At 37.8% G+C, this 16,843-nt stretch overlaps 1 protein-coding gene across 1 annotated transcript; it reads left to right on the forward strand.

Moving 5' to 3' along the window:
• Positions 1-3,111: 3,111 nt before the first annotated feature.
• Positions 3,112-16,283, forward strand: LEO1 (LEO1 homolog, Paf1/RNA polymerase II complex component). Its single transcript, XM_040570121.1, has 12 exons — positions 3,112-3,243; positions 4,004-4,702; positions 4,966-5,070; positions 5,836-5,930; positions 6,360-6,505; positions 7,904-7,988; positions 8,344-8,438; positions 8,724-8,858; positions 9,449-9,584; positions 9,942-10,128; positions 10,392-10,489; positions 13,960-16,283. Exons 1-12 carry the CDS (start codon positions 3,186-3,188, stop codon positions 14,062-14,064), a joined length of 1,944 nt encoding a protein of 647 aa, XP_040426055.1. The 5' UTR covers positions 3,112-3,185; the 3' UTR covers positions 14,065-16,283.
• The last annotated feature ends 560 nt before the right edge of the window (positions 16,284-16,843 follow it).

Raw genomic sequence — 16,843 nt, forward strand, 5'->3', positions numbered from 1 at the left:
CAAAAAAGTAGAAGCCTTGCAAAGTGAGGTTTTATAATTAGACATAAGTCCTAAAAATCTCTTTTAAAAATGTCCTGTAACTGTATCTTGCTCTGTATCTAAACTGGATATTTTTAGACTGCTATCATGTGCTCATCAGCATTTAGTTTATATTCTTTGTTTAAAAATCCTTATCTACATGTGTAACTAGTATGAACTTCTCTAGAAGTAGTGGACATGCATTTGTTAAATTCTGCATGATTTTGTATGGGGAAAAGCAACCTTACCAGTAAAATCAGAGTCGTAAGTTGCTGGCAAATGGAAAAATCTTTTTTTTCAAGCTGCTGCGTTAAAACATTAGTGCTTCATAGAAATCTGTCATTTTTTATGAAACAATGAAGCAACACTTTCAAGAAAGGATCTTTCTATTCTACTTATGTCTTGATGTTGAAATGTGACATAAGACTTGCAGAAGTTAACCAATATGCAGTGTCTTATTTGTATGTCATAGTACTTATTCAAGTATTTCAAGTTTTATATCTAAGCAAACTAATAAGGCCACGAATCGCTTCAATTTCTGTGCATAATCACAGTAGACTTCTTTGAAATAACAAAAATCTGAAGACTTTTTGGTGTGGGTCTGTGTGGACTGTATTGTACTAGATTACTCAATGCTGTCATGAGATCATAAACTCACAACTAAAGGACTGCTCGGCTATATTTATAGCAACAGAGAATTCAACTGACAACTGTTTTTCATCAAAGGATCATAATACGGTGAGCATTTTATATATAGGAAATGTATAGGACTGAGATTTTTTGCATCGGATTATATACTATAAAAATTCAACAGAGCAATCCTCTGAAGCTCTGCCCTTGTTATAATTTGCTGCAAATCATATTTTGGATTTTAAAGACAGACTTTATTCTAGAGGTGACTTCCACTTGTATTGCAACTGTACAGAGAATTCTAAACTACAGTGCCTTCAATGAATATGTATATAACTGGTTTATAATTATGGAATGACATTTTTCCCTGTTTCAAAATTGGCCTTTTATTGACTAATTACAAATAAATGTGTGCTCTGAAAAGCCATTTGGAATTAATTGTATTAGAACCAAAGACTTTACATTACTATAAGCTTGAAGCAACTAGAAATGATCTGACTAGTAACAATAAAAAGGGCTTCTTATGGTTTGGGCTTTTATAAATTGTCAAGAACTTCTTAGATTTTTTGAAATTTAAGTACCTCTATAGTATGGATATATTTGCAAGCTAAGTGTCTTTTACAGATAGAGCTGTATAAACATGGCCAAAGCATGTCATGTGCTGAGTTGCCTAAAGTTGTACTGTACTTTTTATTTGCTAGGCACCATAATCATTTTGTGTCAAAAACCAGACTGTAATGTTTTCCTTCGTTTGTTGAAGGGTTACATGTTCATGAAATCTGTTCACTTGTTGTGATTTTATGGAGACTTACCTTACTATTATCAAACAAAGTTATGCAATTATCTCCTGTTCGAAGATGAAGGAGAAAAATGAAAGGCTGGATTATGGAAATAATAGACAAAATCTCCTCCTTATTTCTTTATAGAATTAAATTTAGCTGCTTGATGGTTTATATTCCAGTCAAAGACAGGCTTTAAAGTTGCAACTCTCTGGTGCCCTGTCACAGACAAAAGTAGAGCACTTCTCTTAATTGGTTTAGCTCTACAGACAGCAGCTGAGTATTCCACTGCTTGTCAGAGCTTTCAGGATAGACAGAATGGGCATAGATTCTTTTTTTTCTCTTTAATCAGAAGAGTTTGGCCCTCCAAATTGTTGAAGGACACTTGGCATGGTGCATGGAACAGTTACAAGTCACTTTTCTGCCTACAATGTATAACCTTTTTGGAATAAATGAAGGAATTCAGTCTGTAGCCAGGAATCATGAACAGTCTAAAGTTGAATTTTGTGATTTAATGGTTTCAGATGTAGTGGGATCTTATGCATGACTTTGTTTCGAAGTGTAGAAGTGGTATTACTCTGATAGCTAGTTACCGTTAACACAAGGTCTTTTTCCAAAAGAGGTGGTACTTTTTTCTTCTAGATTCTTTTCCAGGCTTAATGCAGAAGTCAAATGACCACATATTGTTGATTCTGTTGGCTCCAATCTAAGCATGGAAACATAGACTATATTCTAAAAGTTATCTATGTACTGTTGTATTTTAAAGACGTACTATTATTCAAGCTGTAAAGAAAACTAGGCTGTTTGTAAGCTACAAACGAGCATGTGTTCAATTTAAATTTCCGTTGAGGAAATATGAATTGAGTGTTTTTAGCTTATCAGCACTATATGCTGTCAGACTGTAAAACAGTAAACTTGTTGAATCATTAAAGTACCGTCTGTTTTTTTTTTCCTTAAATAGTACACAATACTACTACAGCAGTAAGCTGGCTGCAGTTGTCTGCCTGTGAGCTACAGGAGCTCAGCTATGTAGCTGGGCTTGCTGGGGAAGGGAAGAGCCTGGGGCAGCTGGGTATCTCCACAGCCCCTCTCTCCTTGCACCTCATGCTTTTCTACCTGATTTTGCTCTCTGCTGTGTTAAATATTGCCTCCCACAGCTCCCAGCTCTTGCTGTGGCAGCAAGTGCAGTGCTGTTATACCAGTCCCCTTTTCTCCAAAACAGCCCTGGCTCCTTGTGCATCCTCCTCTCGTGCTTTGAGCCCTGTGTTATCTCATCCACCTGTCAGGGGCAGGTGCAGAGGTAATGGAGACAACAGCCTGTCGCTTTCTGTCAGCGATGGAAAGTGCTTTCCTTTTCAGTGTGCCTTGAACCAGACCATTGCCAAGGGTGGCTGGGCTGTGACCGGAGTGCGCTTAAACAGCAGTGAGGGAGAAACACAGCCCCAAGCAGGGCTGGGAACGGATGGGGACCTTGCGTCGGGCCCTTCGTGCTTGGCAAGAGGCAGGCGGGGAGAGGCGGGGCGTGCGGGCTTCTGTGGCCGTGCGGCCGCCTGAGGCGGCGTGCAATGACACCCGGAGCGCCCGAGGCGGGGGCCCGCTAACGGCACAAGATGGCGGCCGGCGGGGCCGGAGGGCGCGTGCGCGGGCCCGGCGCCGTACCCGGAACCGAGCCGGGGGTTGGGAGGGGGGCGGCGGCGGCGGCGGCGGGGCGCTGCGTTACCGCGTCACTGCGCGGCGCCGGCGGCGCGTGCGGCGGTCATGGCCGACATGGAGGAGCTCTTCGGCAGCGACGCCGACTCGGAGGCCGAGCAGAAAGGTGCGCGGCGCCGTCCCCGTCCCGTCCGGCACACCCCGCCGCCGTCCCGGCACGCCGCGCCCCCTCCCTCCCGTCCTCGTCCCGCCGGCCCTGCCGCTGCCGCTCGCTCTCCCGGGCCGGTGAGGCCGTCGGTTCCCGGCCGGGCTTGGCTGCAGCCGGCGGCGCGGCGGGACGCGGCGCTGCTGCTTGTCCGCCGGCAGGGAGCGGCGTGTTAGTGAAGAAACAGCGATAGTGGCGGGGCGCCTCCCGGCAGGTGCTGCTCCGTCGCTAAAGTCAGGCTTTTGAAGTGTTTGTCCCAGTTTCTGCACGGGGCAGCTGTGCCTCGTTCTGCCCGGCTGGAAGCGCGTCCTGCAAACCCGGCAGTAACGGGGTGGAGAAAAGGCGCAGGGGAGCTAGCTTTGTCTGAAGGAACGGCGGCGGTCTTAGACTTGAAAGATTTCATAAACTGTGTCATTACATATTTAAAATTCTCACTACTTCAAGTTTTGTGTAATTGCTTATTCCTTTTAAACTTTGGGTTCTTAGGTGGCAGCTGGTGGTGAGACCTTATGTGGCATCTGTCAGGTTTCGTTATGTCTTTCATTTCATTTCACATTCTATTTTGTTGTCGTAGGTAACTTACATGCTTCTTTCTTATAGATCTCTGTTGTTGGTTTTTGTTTTGTTTATTTTATTTTTTTAAATCAATGCTCATCTTCTTGTGAGGCTCCTTGTAGGGATGTTTTATTTAACGTTTGAAAGGGTGATGTCTGTTTTGCAGATTCTGACTCCGGATCTGAATCTGATTCCGATCAGGAGAATGCTGGCTCTGGTAGTAACGCTTCTGGAAGCGACAGTGACCAGGACGATGACAGGGAGGCAATAAAACCTAGTAATAAAGAACTGTTTGGAGATGACAGTGAGGATGAAGGAGCATCCCATCATACAGGCAGCGACAACCATTCTGAAAGATCGTACAATCGCTCTGAAGCCTCAGGACATTCTGAGCATGAAGATAATGATCAGTCAGATGTGGATCAGCACAGTGCTTCAGAAGCTGCTCACGACGATGAGGAGGATGATCGAGGGCACGGATCAGATGAAGGCAGTCATCATTCGGAGGGAGATGGTTCTGAAAAGGCACATTCAGAGGATGAGAAGTGGGGCAAGGAGGACAAGAGTGATCAGTCAGATGATGAGGAGAGGCAGCAGAACTCTGACGATGAGGAGAAAGTGCAGAACTCTGATGAAGATGAAAGGCCACAGATGTCTGACGATGACGAGAGAGCCCAGAACTCTGACGAGGAGAAGATGCAGGCCTCAGATGAGGAGGAGAGGCCACAGGCCTCAGATGAGGAGAAGATGCAGAACTCTGATGAGGATGAAAGGGCCCAGCATTCTGACGAGGAGAAGATGCAGAACTCTGATGAGGATGAAAGGGCCCAGCACTCTGATGAGGAGGAACAAGAGCATAAATCTGGTAGGACCAAGTACAGTGGTAATGATTTGCTTCTTACAGGCCTGGTTTGATCTTTATTGTTTACTTCATATTGGCTTGAAAAGATTCCAACTTAAATGTAAAGTCATTAATCACATAGCTTTTAATTACAGTCATCTTTGTAACTTTTTTTTAAGCCCATTTAAATTCCTTTCCATCTGAATCAAATTTAATAATACAAAGGAATTTTGAAATATGTGCAACAAAATTCTTAATTTACTGAGAGTCGTTATGCTCCTTGGTAGAGTCTGCAAGAGGTAGCGATAGCGAGGATGAAGTTTTGCGAATGAAGCGAAAGAAACCAATTGCGTCAGATTCAGAGGTGGACAGTGATACAGAAGGACAGAAAGGTAAAAGGTGGGGTTGTTTTGTGGGCTTTTGGTTCATTTGTCTTTTAATTCTCATCTTAAGCACGCCATTCATCTGCTGTGGGACTTGATACAATTGATAGCATTTTCTATATGGAGTAACTGTAGTGCCATGGAAATAACAAAATTGCACAGCAAGAACACTGCAGATGCTGTATGTCTGCTGATTATTCCTACTTAGCTCTGCCAGTCTCTCAGTTTCCTCTGTGAAAGATGGAGCTTTTCTTTTGTGAGTGCTGGTTCATGCACTGTTGCCAGAAGATACCAAGACATGGTGTATCTTATCAGAAGAGCCTGAGAAAACCTATACTGTTTTTTATGACATTTAGTTAGCTGAGAAAAAGGCGTTGATTCTAATGAGAAGTAAAATTTCCAAAACATGCAACAAAGTTGTTTTTTATGTATATTTAAATTGTTCTTTGTATTTAAATTGTAGGAACTTGAGGACAAACTTAGACTCTTAATTCTTCTGTCATAATTTTTCAGCTAGATTCTTGCATTTGATAGGGTCTTTCCAGGAAAACATACCTTGAATCTTCAGCTTAAAAACACAAGGGGAAGCATTTTCTTGCAAGATAGGAAAATAATCTGTGCTTCATGAACATTAGCATTTTTTTAATCTTTGTAGGTGATTTTAAATGATAATAAGAATGAAGGATGTGTTAATCATTTCTTCAGCACTTGTATTTAGGTGTGTGTGTGTGTTTCCATATATATGTATTTAAAATAGTAATTTTTCTCCTCAAGAACATGCAGATGTCATGGACCTGTTTGGAGGTGCAGATGACATTTCCTCAGGGAGTGATGGAGAAGACAAGCCACCAACTCCAGGACAGCCCATTGTGAGTAGGCGTGACTTTTGAAACAAATAAGCTGTCATTCCACTTTGAAGTCTGGAACGTTGATTGAGTTTGATAATGTTTTAGTGAAAAACATTAGGTTTTTTTTGTTGTTTTTTTTTAGTCTGAGAAAAGCTATCCCACAGATTCTCCCATCCTTAGCTGAAAACTGCATGTCAGCTCTTTTGCTGTTTACTTACTGTCTTTGGTTTCTTCAGTTTGTGCTGATATTTGAAATCGCTTTAAGCATCATATAAAAATGCTGAATTGGATTGCTTTCACGGAAATGGTGCAAATGTTTTTATCAGAAGCTTCCTGATCTCTCTCTGCATGTTGATGGCTTTTCTTCAGGCAAAATGTAAATGCTTATTACAGTACCAGGAGACAGACTGACATTTTTCACTTTTGCTTATTGTGCTTTTTTGTCCTTAGGATGAGAATGGACTGAGTCAAGAACAGCAGGAAGAAGAGCCTATTCCAGAGACAAGAATAGAGGTTGAAATACCAAAAGTAAATACAGACTTGGGTAATGATTTGTATTTCGTGAAGCTGCCCAACTTCCTTAGTGTGGAGCCCAGGTAATTCTGTATTAAATACTTGATAAGTTGTTTTTTTTAGTGTTGCACTATGTTGTTTTTGTTTTAGCAATAAAATTAAATGTATTGATCATATTTAAAATGGTTAACATTAAGGTGCATACTTTTAGTGATGATAAGTCAATAGTAATACTTGCCTGGTTGTTAGCTAATCAAGAGCTGAGTAACTGTGTTATGAGCTTGGAGTTCACCCTGACTGAATAAATTTTGTCTTTAAAATCATATGTATATACATATGTATGATTTAACTGAAAGTAACGAAGGCTCAGTCTCTCAGAGACGTGAAAGCCAAATACACTGAATCTTTATGCACTTTTGAGTGATAAAAACATTCTGAATTTTAGAATAAACTTCTTTTTACGTGCAAGTGCTAAATGTGATATTTAAGTATTAAAAGAGACAGTGGTTACTTATTTTACTTTTTACCTAACCCAAGCAAAAGAATTTTTCTGGAATTCAGAGGAAGAAACAAAGCAGATTAATAGAGTTGCTTGTGATGTTAAATGTGGCCCCAAAGCCCACCTCTAGTAAACTGCTGTTAATTTCATCTCCTGAAGTGTTCTGTTAGGAACTTTATTGGATTATTTAATACATATCTTCTTACCTGGCAGCGTAGTATTGTTTCTGCCATACCTTAGTTAAATCATTCTCCCTAGCTTTCGTGCTATAGACTGTTTAAGGAGAGAACTATTAAGAATCCAGTTAGTGGCTGTAATCAGTGATAGAAGTCCTGAGGATCACTGGGGTCAGACAGGACTGAAAGTAGAATTTTACAGTAGCAGAGCCTGATTATTGTTTCTTTCCATTGCAAGCGACCTTGAAACTATTAGGCTATTGAGTGGGCTTATTTTTTCCCCAGCTGTCAGGTTCTTGGTGTTTTGTGTTTTTGGTTTGGTTTGGTTTTCTTTTTGAAGAAAGAGAAAGAACAATCTCTTTATTTCTGTTTGGTTGATTCTCAGATTCAAATTTTAAAAGATTGTGCTCTTAGAAAATCTATAGCTCACCACATTTATAAAATATTTTCATTTTGATTTTCCCTGTATACAATTATGTGTATTTATTTATAAATTTAACCCTGACTTCATCATGTTGATACCGAGGAAACCTTTTTGAGGAAGACTTGCTTTCTTTAGCTTGAGCCGTTTAGAGAGTCTGGTAAAGTGGCTGTAATTGATGGCAGTGAAGACACTCGGGTAGGCCTCCTGTGGTGTAGAATCAATGCAGTAAATTACATTAGTGCGGAAATGGCTGTCTCACAGCTGCAGTGCCTACTGTTGTGTGCAGTGTATAGTTTAAACCTTTCGAGCACCTGTTATTTTGCACAAGAACAATCTGGACTATTCTTTAGAAGAGTAAAGACTATTGTATAATTTATTACAGACCCTTTGATCCCCAGTATTATGAAGATGAATTTGAAGATGAGGAGATGCTTGATGAAGAAGGTAGAACTAGGTTAAAACTCAAGGTATGATATTAATTTTCCTTTCCTCTTCTATGCTCAAATAGCCACATTTCTTCAAAGTCTATTTCTGGTATTTTAGAATGGTATTTTGACTTATGGTTCAGGTTATCAAGGTATGGACCAGTTCACTGGTGAGAAAGGTTGCTGAGTTTTAGTAATGCTAAAACAAACAAACAAACCCTTCACATCTGCATTTCATCTGTAAAAGCCATCCCTTTCACCTTTGTTTCTTTGCATCATACAGCAAATTGAGTAACCCTTCTAACTGTAATTCTCAATCTTTATAGAGTGTATTTTACCAGAGTATTCCTTACTATTAGTTAAACTATGAATTAAAAAGAAGTTTCTATTCTGACAGGTAGAAAACACAATACGGTGGCGGATGCGTCGAGATGAGGAAGGGAATGAGATTAGAGAAAGTAATGCCCGGATAGTCAAGTGGTCGGATGGAAGGTTGGTTTGGACTTCTTGCTGTTGAAGGAATACAGTTGTTTTTACAGTGAAATGCCATGGCGTGCAAAATTGAAAGGTCAACAAACTTCAGTGTCAGTTCTGCACAGCAGAAATTATTTTAGTCTCGGTGCTTTGAAAATTTTGTGCTCTGCTTCATCTGGATTGAAATATAATTATTGGCTATATGTAAAAAGGAAACGTGAAGGCTTTCTCTTTTTATAAATGAGGCAAAAAATAGACTGCAGTGACTTTATCAAGTAACTGATAATATGAATCTCTTTTAAGCATGTCTCTCCACTTGGGAAATGAGGTCTTTGATGTGTACAAGGCACCACTGCAGGGAGATCACAACCATTTGTTTATCAGACAAGGGACAGGTCTACAAGGACAGGCTGTTTTCAAGACAAAGTTAACCTTCAGGTAAACATGATATTCCGTATCGAATGATGTTGCTATTTTTGCAAATAAATGTTGTGACTAGTACATAAAAATTAGAGGTACAAATTAGTAAGCCTCCAGAGCTTAACTGTTTTATAAGAATGTGCTCTTTTATGCATATTTGGGAAAGATTTTTCCTCAGGTAGGTTTCCCAGTCTGAAAGGCTAATATGCTATTCACCGCAGTATCTAGACTACATGTATTTTTTTTTATAAATTTTAATTTGTATTTTTAATTGCAAGCCCTCATGTGAATCAGAATATTAATATTCTCTGAAATTAACCTTTCTTGTGCTCCATGATGGCCATCAGGATGGTGATTGTGCCTTGGGATATTGCAGTGAAATGTGAGGATGATTATTTAGGCTGGTGATGGACTGCAGCCAGTTTGCTGAGAGGAATTGATGTCTCCAGTAGCTATTATAGTGCACAAGAATTAAAATAATAGTAATAATGCTTTTACTTTTGTACAGATGAATCTTTGAAACCTTAAGTATTCCTGCCCTGCAACTGTCATTTGAAAATGGATAAATTCTTTTTAGAAGTATTTAACCCATAGCAATTCTCCAACAGGCCACACTCTACAGACAGCGCCACTCACAGGAAGATGACTTTGTCTCTGGCAGATAGATGTTCAAAGACCCAGAAAATTCGTATTTTGCCAATGGCAGGTCGTGATCCAGAGTCTCAGCGGACAGAAATGATTAAGGTATTCTCACATAGAACTTTTTTATCTGCTGATTTAATCTTAAAAAAAATAATAATCACAACTGTAATCTAGCTGAACACTTCTGAACATTTAATGTGTTTTTGAAAAACAGAGTCTATCAGAGTTATAGGTAGGAGTAGTTTTGTAGGTAAGAGTAGTTAGCCATGGGTGCAGTTTGTGCATGCAGTCTTTTTTGTTTGAAATTGCATTACCTTACATTTACAAAAAATCAGTTTTATGTACAGTCTTTCCACTCCTGTGAAATGATTTCAAAAGCTACAGTAGAATACAAGATACTCTGAGTATTTTATTATTTTTTTCCCTCAATTTTTATCTTTTGTTTCTTTCTTTGGACAGAAAGAAGAGGAGAGATTAAGAGCTTCCATTCGTAGAGAATCTCAGCAGCGAAGAATGCGAGAGAAGCAGCACCAGCGTGGTCTGAGTGCAAATTATTTAGAACCTGATCGCTATGAAGAAGAGGATGAGGGTGATGATGCGATCAGTCTAGCTGCTATCAAAAACAGATACAAAGGTGGCATCAGAGGTAATAATAAACCTTACTGGTAGACAAGTTGGATTTGTGTAATTCAGACAAATTAATTTCAAAAGGGAGTCCTGGTGAGGCTGTGTTTTGCCACTTAATTTGACACATAAGGAGATGTAAATTCAGTTTGTGTAAGTTTATTTCCTTTGTGGGGTTAGATTCTGCGAGCCTTTTGTGAGACTAAGTGTAAGAGAAGTATTTTTCATACTGTCTTTTTCCTTACCAATTTCAGATAAATATCTTTTTTTTTTTTTTTTCTGTAGAGGAACGTGCTAGAATCTATTCTTCGGACAGTGATGAGGGCTCAGATGATGATAAAACACAAAGACTACTCAAGGCAAAGAAACTGACTAGTGATGAGGTAAGAAAATGATTTTGTTCTTAAAAAGGTACTCATTTTCAGTCGGGAACATTTCCTGCACTTAATCCAGTTTTTAAAGCTGAGACTTCTGTAGTTTCATTTATGCTCTGATGAATGTAGTATTTGACTTGGCATGCTGTCAACAGTAATTAATCACGCCAATTTCTTATTTGCTGTGTCAGTTCATAGACCTGAGTGATATCTGAAGGAAGTCACTATTATTATTGCTGATTTAAAGATGGAAACATTGATACAGGGCTGTGTAAAATGACTTGACCAAAATTATGCAAGGAGTAAAAAGACTCAGCATCAGAATCCTAGTTCAGTCTTGTTTCCTAAGCTACAAGGTCCTCTCCTGTTTATTGTGAAAACAAAGGAAGAGTTTTCATATAACATTTCTACTCTTTTTAAATAGAAGATTTTTAAAAAACAACGACAACAAAAACCCTAAGGTGCAGTTAATCCGATGCTAAACAGATGTTATCCGTCACCTGAGTATCATCCAAAACATTAGACCACTATCAAGTTAACTGCTAGCTAGAGTAGTAGTGCTGTTTCCACTTTTAAATTTTCAGGTATTTTTTGGTTTGTAACTTATCAGTGCTAGGTATAAGCAAACAAATCGTTGTGTTTATCCCATCTTGAGGTTTTGTTCAAGCAAGTCACTTCTTCAGATACTGCACTGGTGTTTAACAGTGCTTTTTAAGATTGACAGTTACCATTTTTGAGATTAGAAACAACTATTTTCATTCAACATTAGAAGTGGAACCATGAAGTACTAAGCTTGTGGGATATTTTTCAATTCTTTATTGAAAGTTTTATATCACTATTTCCCTTAAGAAATTATTTTAATTTTAACTGTTAAAATTATCTTAGTTATGGTCCCAGATTTCTTTTAGGTGCTTTCCTATTGTTATGTCCAGTATGCTACTCTAACAGCTGCTGAAGTGACTCAAATCTTACTGTTGAATTTTACAGGCTTCCATAATAAAGCATCTTAAAAGAACAATTTGGCAGTATAGCTTGCAATATGTCCTTTCAGAGAATGCATGTCAGATGTCTTTAATCACAGCTGCTGAAACTCTGAAGTTTTGTTTAAATGAGCAATATATGACATAGTTTTCACTATGACACATTACTCGAATATGAGAAATCTTGATTTTTGAGGAGTAAGGTTTCTGTCATTTTCATTTCTGTATTGTGCTTCCTGTAAATTTCTTGCCAGGTATGTCATATTTCCCAGCCTGTTGAGATGTTTGCTACATTCTGAATGTGTGTTCTTGCTGCTGTGATGCTATTCCTCCTATATTGTTAGCTGGGTATTTGCACTAATACGCAAATGTTTTATGAAGCAGGAGTGAAAATGAGTTTTTCTTTGAAATTCATACATCCTGGCTTGTTATTAGTTATTGAGGAAAATCTAATATTTTGGAAAATATGACTAATCTTTCAGAAAGCCATAGTGAGGCCAGTAGACAAAACAGTAATTTTGAGAGCTCCGCTAGTGTCTATTAGTAGAAATTATTTATTTATTTATTTTATTGACAAGACACTACTAGCTGTTAGTTTATAATGTAGCAATCAACGTCAGGATTTTGCAATTCTAGTGTCTGAAAAGAAAGGATCTAGTCGACTGGATTTCTCTGCTGCTTGAGAATGGTAGCCTCCATTTTACAGTTACGTGATGTAAAGGCAGTATTCCCATCAGGGCCACAGAGGGGTGCTACAACGTTAGGAGAATAAAACAGGATAGCCTAACTACTTGCTTTCAGTCAGCAGGTAGGAAGTATTTTTTTTTTTTTAATATGTATCCACATATGTGAAACAGTGAACTTCTCCTACACAGACTTGCTTTTGTGTGCTGTCAGTCAACAGCACAGCCCAAATTTCCCTCCTAATAACAATTTGTTACCAGTACTGAAAACATCAGCCTGTTATTAATGCACATTATCATCACATGGCAAGTGGTTTTATTGTTACTGTAATTAATGGAGATAGCCTGCTAAAGAGGAAGGTGAATCATTTAACAATAGCCTAGCTAGATTATAAGAGAATAAACGTTCTGAGGAAGTAGCTATGATTGAGATTTCCCACCCATACTAATTTCTGTTTCCCGTGCTTAAAATTCTTTCCTAATTCAGATTCTCACCATACTAATTTAAGGTAAATATAGAAGAAAATGCTTTGAATAAAAAGTAATTCATTAAAATTCCAAAAGGCTGTGTTGTCTTTTGCTGCTTCTTAAAATCCAATTAATGTGTGTTGCTCTTAAAAATAAATAAATAAAATAAAATAATGGAAAAAGAGGTTACTTAGAATTGAGGGTATTTCTAAAACACGTTTCTTTTTAAGCAATAATCAAGTTACTGCTCATTCTTTGTTTCCAAATTGATGAGTTTTTCATTTGCAACTAATTACTTGTAGCGTGAGCAAATGTCTTCATATTGTTCTGAATCAAATTGCTGTTTAGAAGGATGATTTAACCTGCACTGGTGTAAATGTGTTTAGATTAACAATCACCCCACTGACTTTATATTTAGGTGCTAGAAATTGGTCATCCAGCCTGTAAAAGTCATTATGGTATTGCTTTCAAACAGGTAATTAACTGGAAATACAGTATGACAAAAAAAAAAAAAAAGTTGAATTCGAAATGTAGATGAGGTAAAGGGAAGCAATTCAGGAATGTGTTTTAGGCCAGTTAGTTAATCAGAATCCGCTGTTTTGTTGTTGTTTTCCCTGTTCTTGTATTCACAAACAGTTTTTATATAGTTTCAGTATTTGTTCTAGAACTCTGCATTGTGAACCACTCGCTTATTTCTGATATTAGGGTTGATTTTTCAACAAAGACAAGACTTGTATCTGTATCGTAAAGTTAAATGTTTTCTTCAAGTTTTTAGGTAGAAAAATATGAGATCAACAAGTATCCCACCATGTCTCCTTAAGCGTTTTACATACAGGAAAACACTAGATTTTAGTTTACTTCATGCATTAGTGTCTATATTTTAGCGTTTGAATTAAATGGTTTGAGGTATTTTTAAATTTAAAGAACAATCAAGCTATCTGTAAATTGATGTTACCTCAAGTGATCGAGTAATATCTAGCTCCTCATGAATTCTGGTGAGTAACTGAAGTCTAAATGATTTAAGTTCCTGTGACCATCTCTTTAAAGCCTCCTACACATATATTTGTTGGACTGTAAGCTGTGGTGTTGATTCTTAGTACTAGTGTTTTCTCTTCAGTCTTTTTCCTTGATGCCAGAGTGTGGTTTGTGTGTTTAAAAACAACAACAAACAAAACAAAAACTCTTGCTGATTTACAATTTTTTTTTTGTTACAGTAGCATGAAGTGGGAAGACTAGAACTAATAATTCTGCTTTTCTTTCAGAAAATAATTGTTGTCTGTTGTTCTTCTGAGTATTTTAGCCTGAAATATGGTTTGTTTGTTATTTTTCTGCCCTTTCTTACCTTCAGGAAGGTGAACCTTCTGGAAAGAGAAAAGCAGAGGATGATGACAAAGCAAGTAAGAAGCATAAGAAATATGTGATCAGCGATGAAGAAGATGATGATGACGATTAATAATGAGGAAGCACTAACGTTGCTTTATATATATATATTTATATATATTGTACAGTTCTCTTACAGCAAAGATGTAAGTAGCCATAATGGGGTTATTTTGATAAAGGAAAATTCCAATGAAGTCTCTGTTTCTGGTGTGAATAAAGTGTTGTGTTTTTTTTGTTTGTTTTTTTTTTTACTTTCTCTAATTTTTAAAATCTTGTCTTACTGCAGCAGCTGCTGCACCAGAGATCATCACAGTACCATTTTTTTTATCATGTACGGTACATTTCAGTTTTGAAAACTGCAGTAATTAGTTGGCCAATAGAATAAATCAGTAATTTTACTGAGTTTATTAGGGGAAATCATAATCTTCATATAGAATGCTTAAATTATAAGTGTTTCCAATACAGATATGGAGAAAAAGCTTATCATTTGTACAGAAGGGTTGAAAGAACGTGAGTGGTACAGTACAATACTGTTTTTTTCCTAGGCATTCCTTATTTATTGTGGACAGTACATTACTATGCTGGCATATTCTGGGATTTTTTGACTGAAAGTATTTCTTATCATGTCTGAGTGAACTGAAGTTTCTGCAGTTAGAGTAGTATACTGATCACCTAAGACATTTCTGTTTCCATGAATTGAAGCCCAGAATGAAAATCCACGTCTTGCCTGAGCATTAAAAATAATAATAATCATATGTTAGTGATGTAAATGTCAGAGTTAAACAAACCAAGCAAATTTCTGCAAGTTCATAAAAGTCTCTTTTAAAAAGTGCAGTGAGCCGCACTGTGAATGTACATCCTAGTAATACTGTTTCATAGTCTCATATAATCCTTATGGTGCTATTTCCTATTGTTCCTGGTCGGTTTTATAAATAGATTGGTTTAGCTGCGACGTTAGTGGAGGAGAATATTATGGGCAGAATCATTGTTGCTTCTACGCTATTTTTAAACACCTTATTTGATTGTGCAAATGCCAGTTGTAAAGTAGGGAAAGGCTACAAGAAATATCTCATCTTTACCACACTTTCTTTTTGAGATTAAATTTCCCATGTGTAGTTTCCCTCATTGGTGAGACAGCATTCAGATGTTATCAGTGCTGGTTTTTTAACTGACTTTTCACACAATCTTACAGAGTTCGTGACTTCAAAGAGGTAGCAGAAGGCATAGCTTAATGCCTCTTCTAATGAAAGCGTTGACTGGTGCTATGAAAAGTTTATTATATGGATTTGTGTTACGCGACATAGCATAAAGTAGCTAATAATTATGTAAGAATAATTGTTACCCATCTCTCTCCTCCCCAGCTGAATTCTGCTTTTCTGTAAAATGATAGAAGGGTTCAAGTGCCTCATAGCGAGCATTTTGCTGTCTGACATTCCCTGTTTTTTCAAGATACAGCATTTAACTTGGACATCTTGCTTTTTCTGTGTTTAATTAGGCTAACAGTTTACTGAAGTACTCTACCTCCATTTTTCCTGCCTGGAAAGTGTGGGAAGCATTCTAGCTGCAGTAGCACAGAGCTCTGCGTGTGTTAACGTATTCTGCTGAGCAGCTGACTGCAGTGTAGACACTTGCAAATATGAAAACAAAGTGAAAAATTTCTACTCAGAAGTCTGAGTGCCTAAGAAACTTTTTTTTTTTTTAAAATAACTGTTACCAAGAGTTCCTGTGTCTCTTCAATGTGCAGATAAAACCTTTCTCCATCTGCTGGAATTTTGACCCTGTAATCCTCTTAGGTTAAGACCTCTGCTAGGAGTCAGGTTCCTTACATGAGGTTACCTGCTTTTCATTTGTAACCTTCTCAGGAAGAAGCCAGCTGTAGAGAAAGGGAGTTGTTTCTTATGCTGTATGGATACAACATGCTGTACTTTCATGTAAAAGCCTCCCAGATACCTCTTAAATGACAATGCAAAACATACACCACCATTTCACTGATGACGTGTTTGCTTAAATGTCAGTTTAATTGAAGTGTTGGCTGTTTGTACTACACTCATAAGAGTGAAAATGTTTTAATCACTCTCATAGGTTTGATGCTAACTAAGCCTTTACTTCACTTCACTTCAGCTTCCAGAAATGAGGCTTTTTGTGGATTACAAAGATTAAAAGAAGTACTTTTTTTATACTGTCTTCTTTTGTACATTGCTCTTTTAAGTCTTATTAAAACATGGAATTTTAGAAAATATTCTTTCAGCTTAAATTGGTTTAGCAATCACCTTGTAATTAAAGTCATTTGAATGAACTTTGTCTTATCTACAGTATTTGTTAGTTGTTAGTCTAATGCACAGTTTTGTTTAACTCAAGGGCAATTTTGCTCTCTCTTTTTCTAGCCTCCAAGTATGTGAGAACTGCTTGGAATTGATTCTTCTTAACCAAATTAAAAATACTAAGCCGAAACTAAAATGTATAAGGAGAAGGAAAGAGAAAGTAGGTCGAGTTTAGTTTACTTTTGTACTACCTGGTCAGAATACCTTATCCAGAAAAGGCATGATTTGAACAACTTCCAAAAATAGATTTCTTTGAAGAGCTGGCATGAAGCTGAGTACTAGATTTTCTGGCTAGTGGTAGGATGTATGATAAATTCTCCTGAAACCGTCATTGAAAGCTGTTCTTGGCTATATAGTTTTGTTGTTTCAATTATATCCTTCAACTGTATACTTCCCAGTTGTTGAACTGGAGTTTTCTTACTAGTGCTGGGTAGCATTTTGCACTAGGCATTTTCCTCTATCCTAGCGATGCAACTTGACAGTTTTCATGCTGGAGCACATCTGATGGATCAAGGGGCTGCAACCGAGAGG

This window comes from Cygnus olor, chromosome 11, assembly GCF_009769625.2.
Source record: "Cygnus olor isolate bCygOlo1 chromosome 11, bCygOlo1.pri.v2, whole genome shotgun sequence".
Lineage (NCBI taxonomy): Eukaryota > Metazoa > Chordata > Aves > Anseriformes > Anatidae > Cygnus > Cygnus olor.

Coding starts and splice junctions, on each gene's coding strand:
- LEO1 (XM_040570121.1), top strand. CDS start 3,186: ATGGCCGACATGGAGGAGCTCTTCGGCAGCGACGCCGACTCGGAGGCC. Junction 5,071..5,835: donor TGATACAGAAGGACAGAAAG/GTAAAAGGTGGG, acceptor TTTCTCCTCAAG/AACATGCAGATGTCATGGAC. Junction 10,490..13,959: donor AGAAACTGACTAGTGATGAG/GTAAGAAAATGA, acceptor TCTTACCTTCAG/GAAGGTGAACCTTCTGGAAA.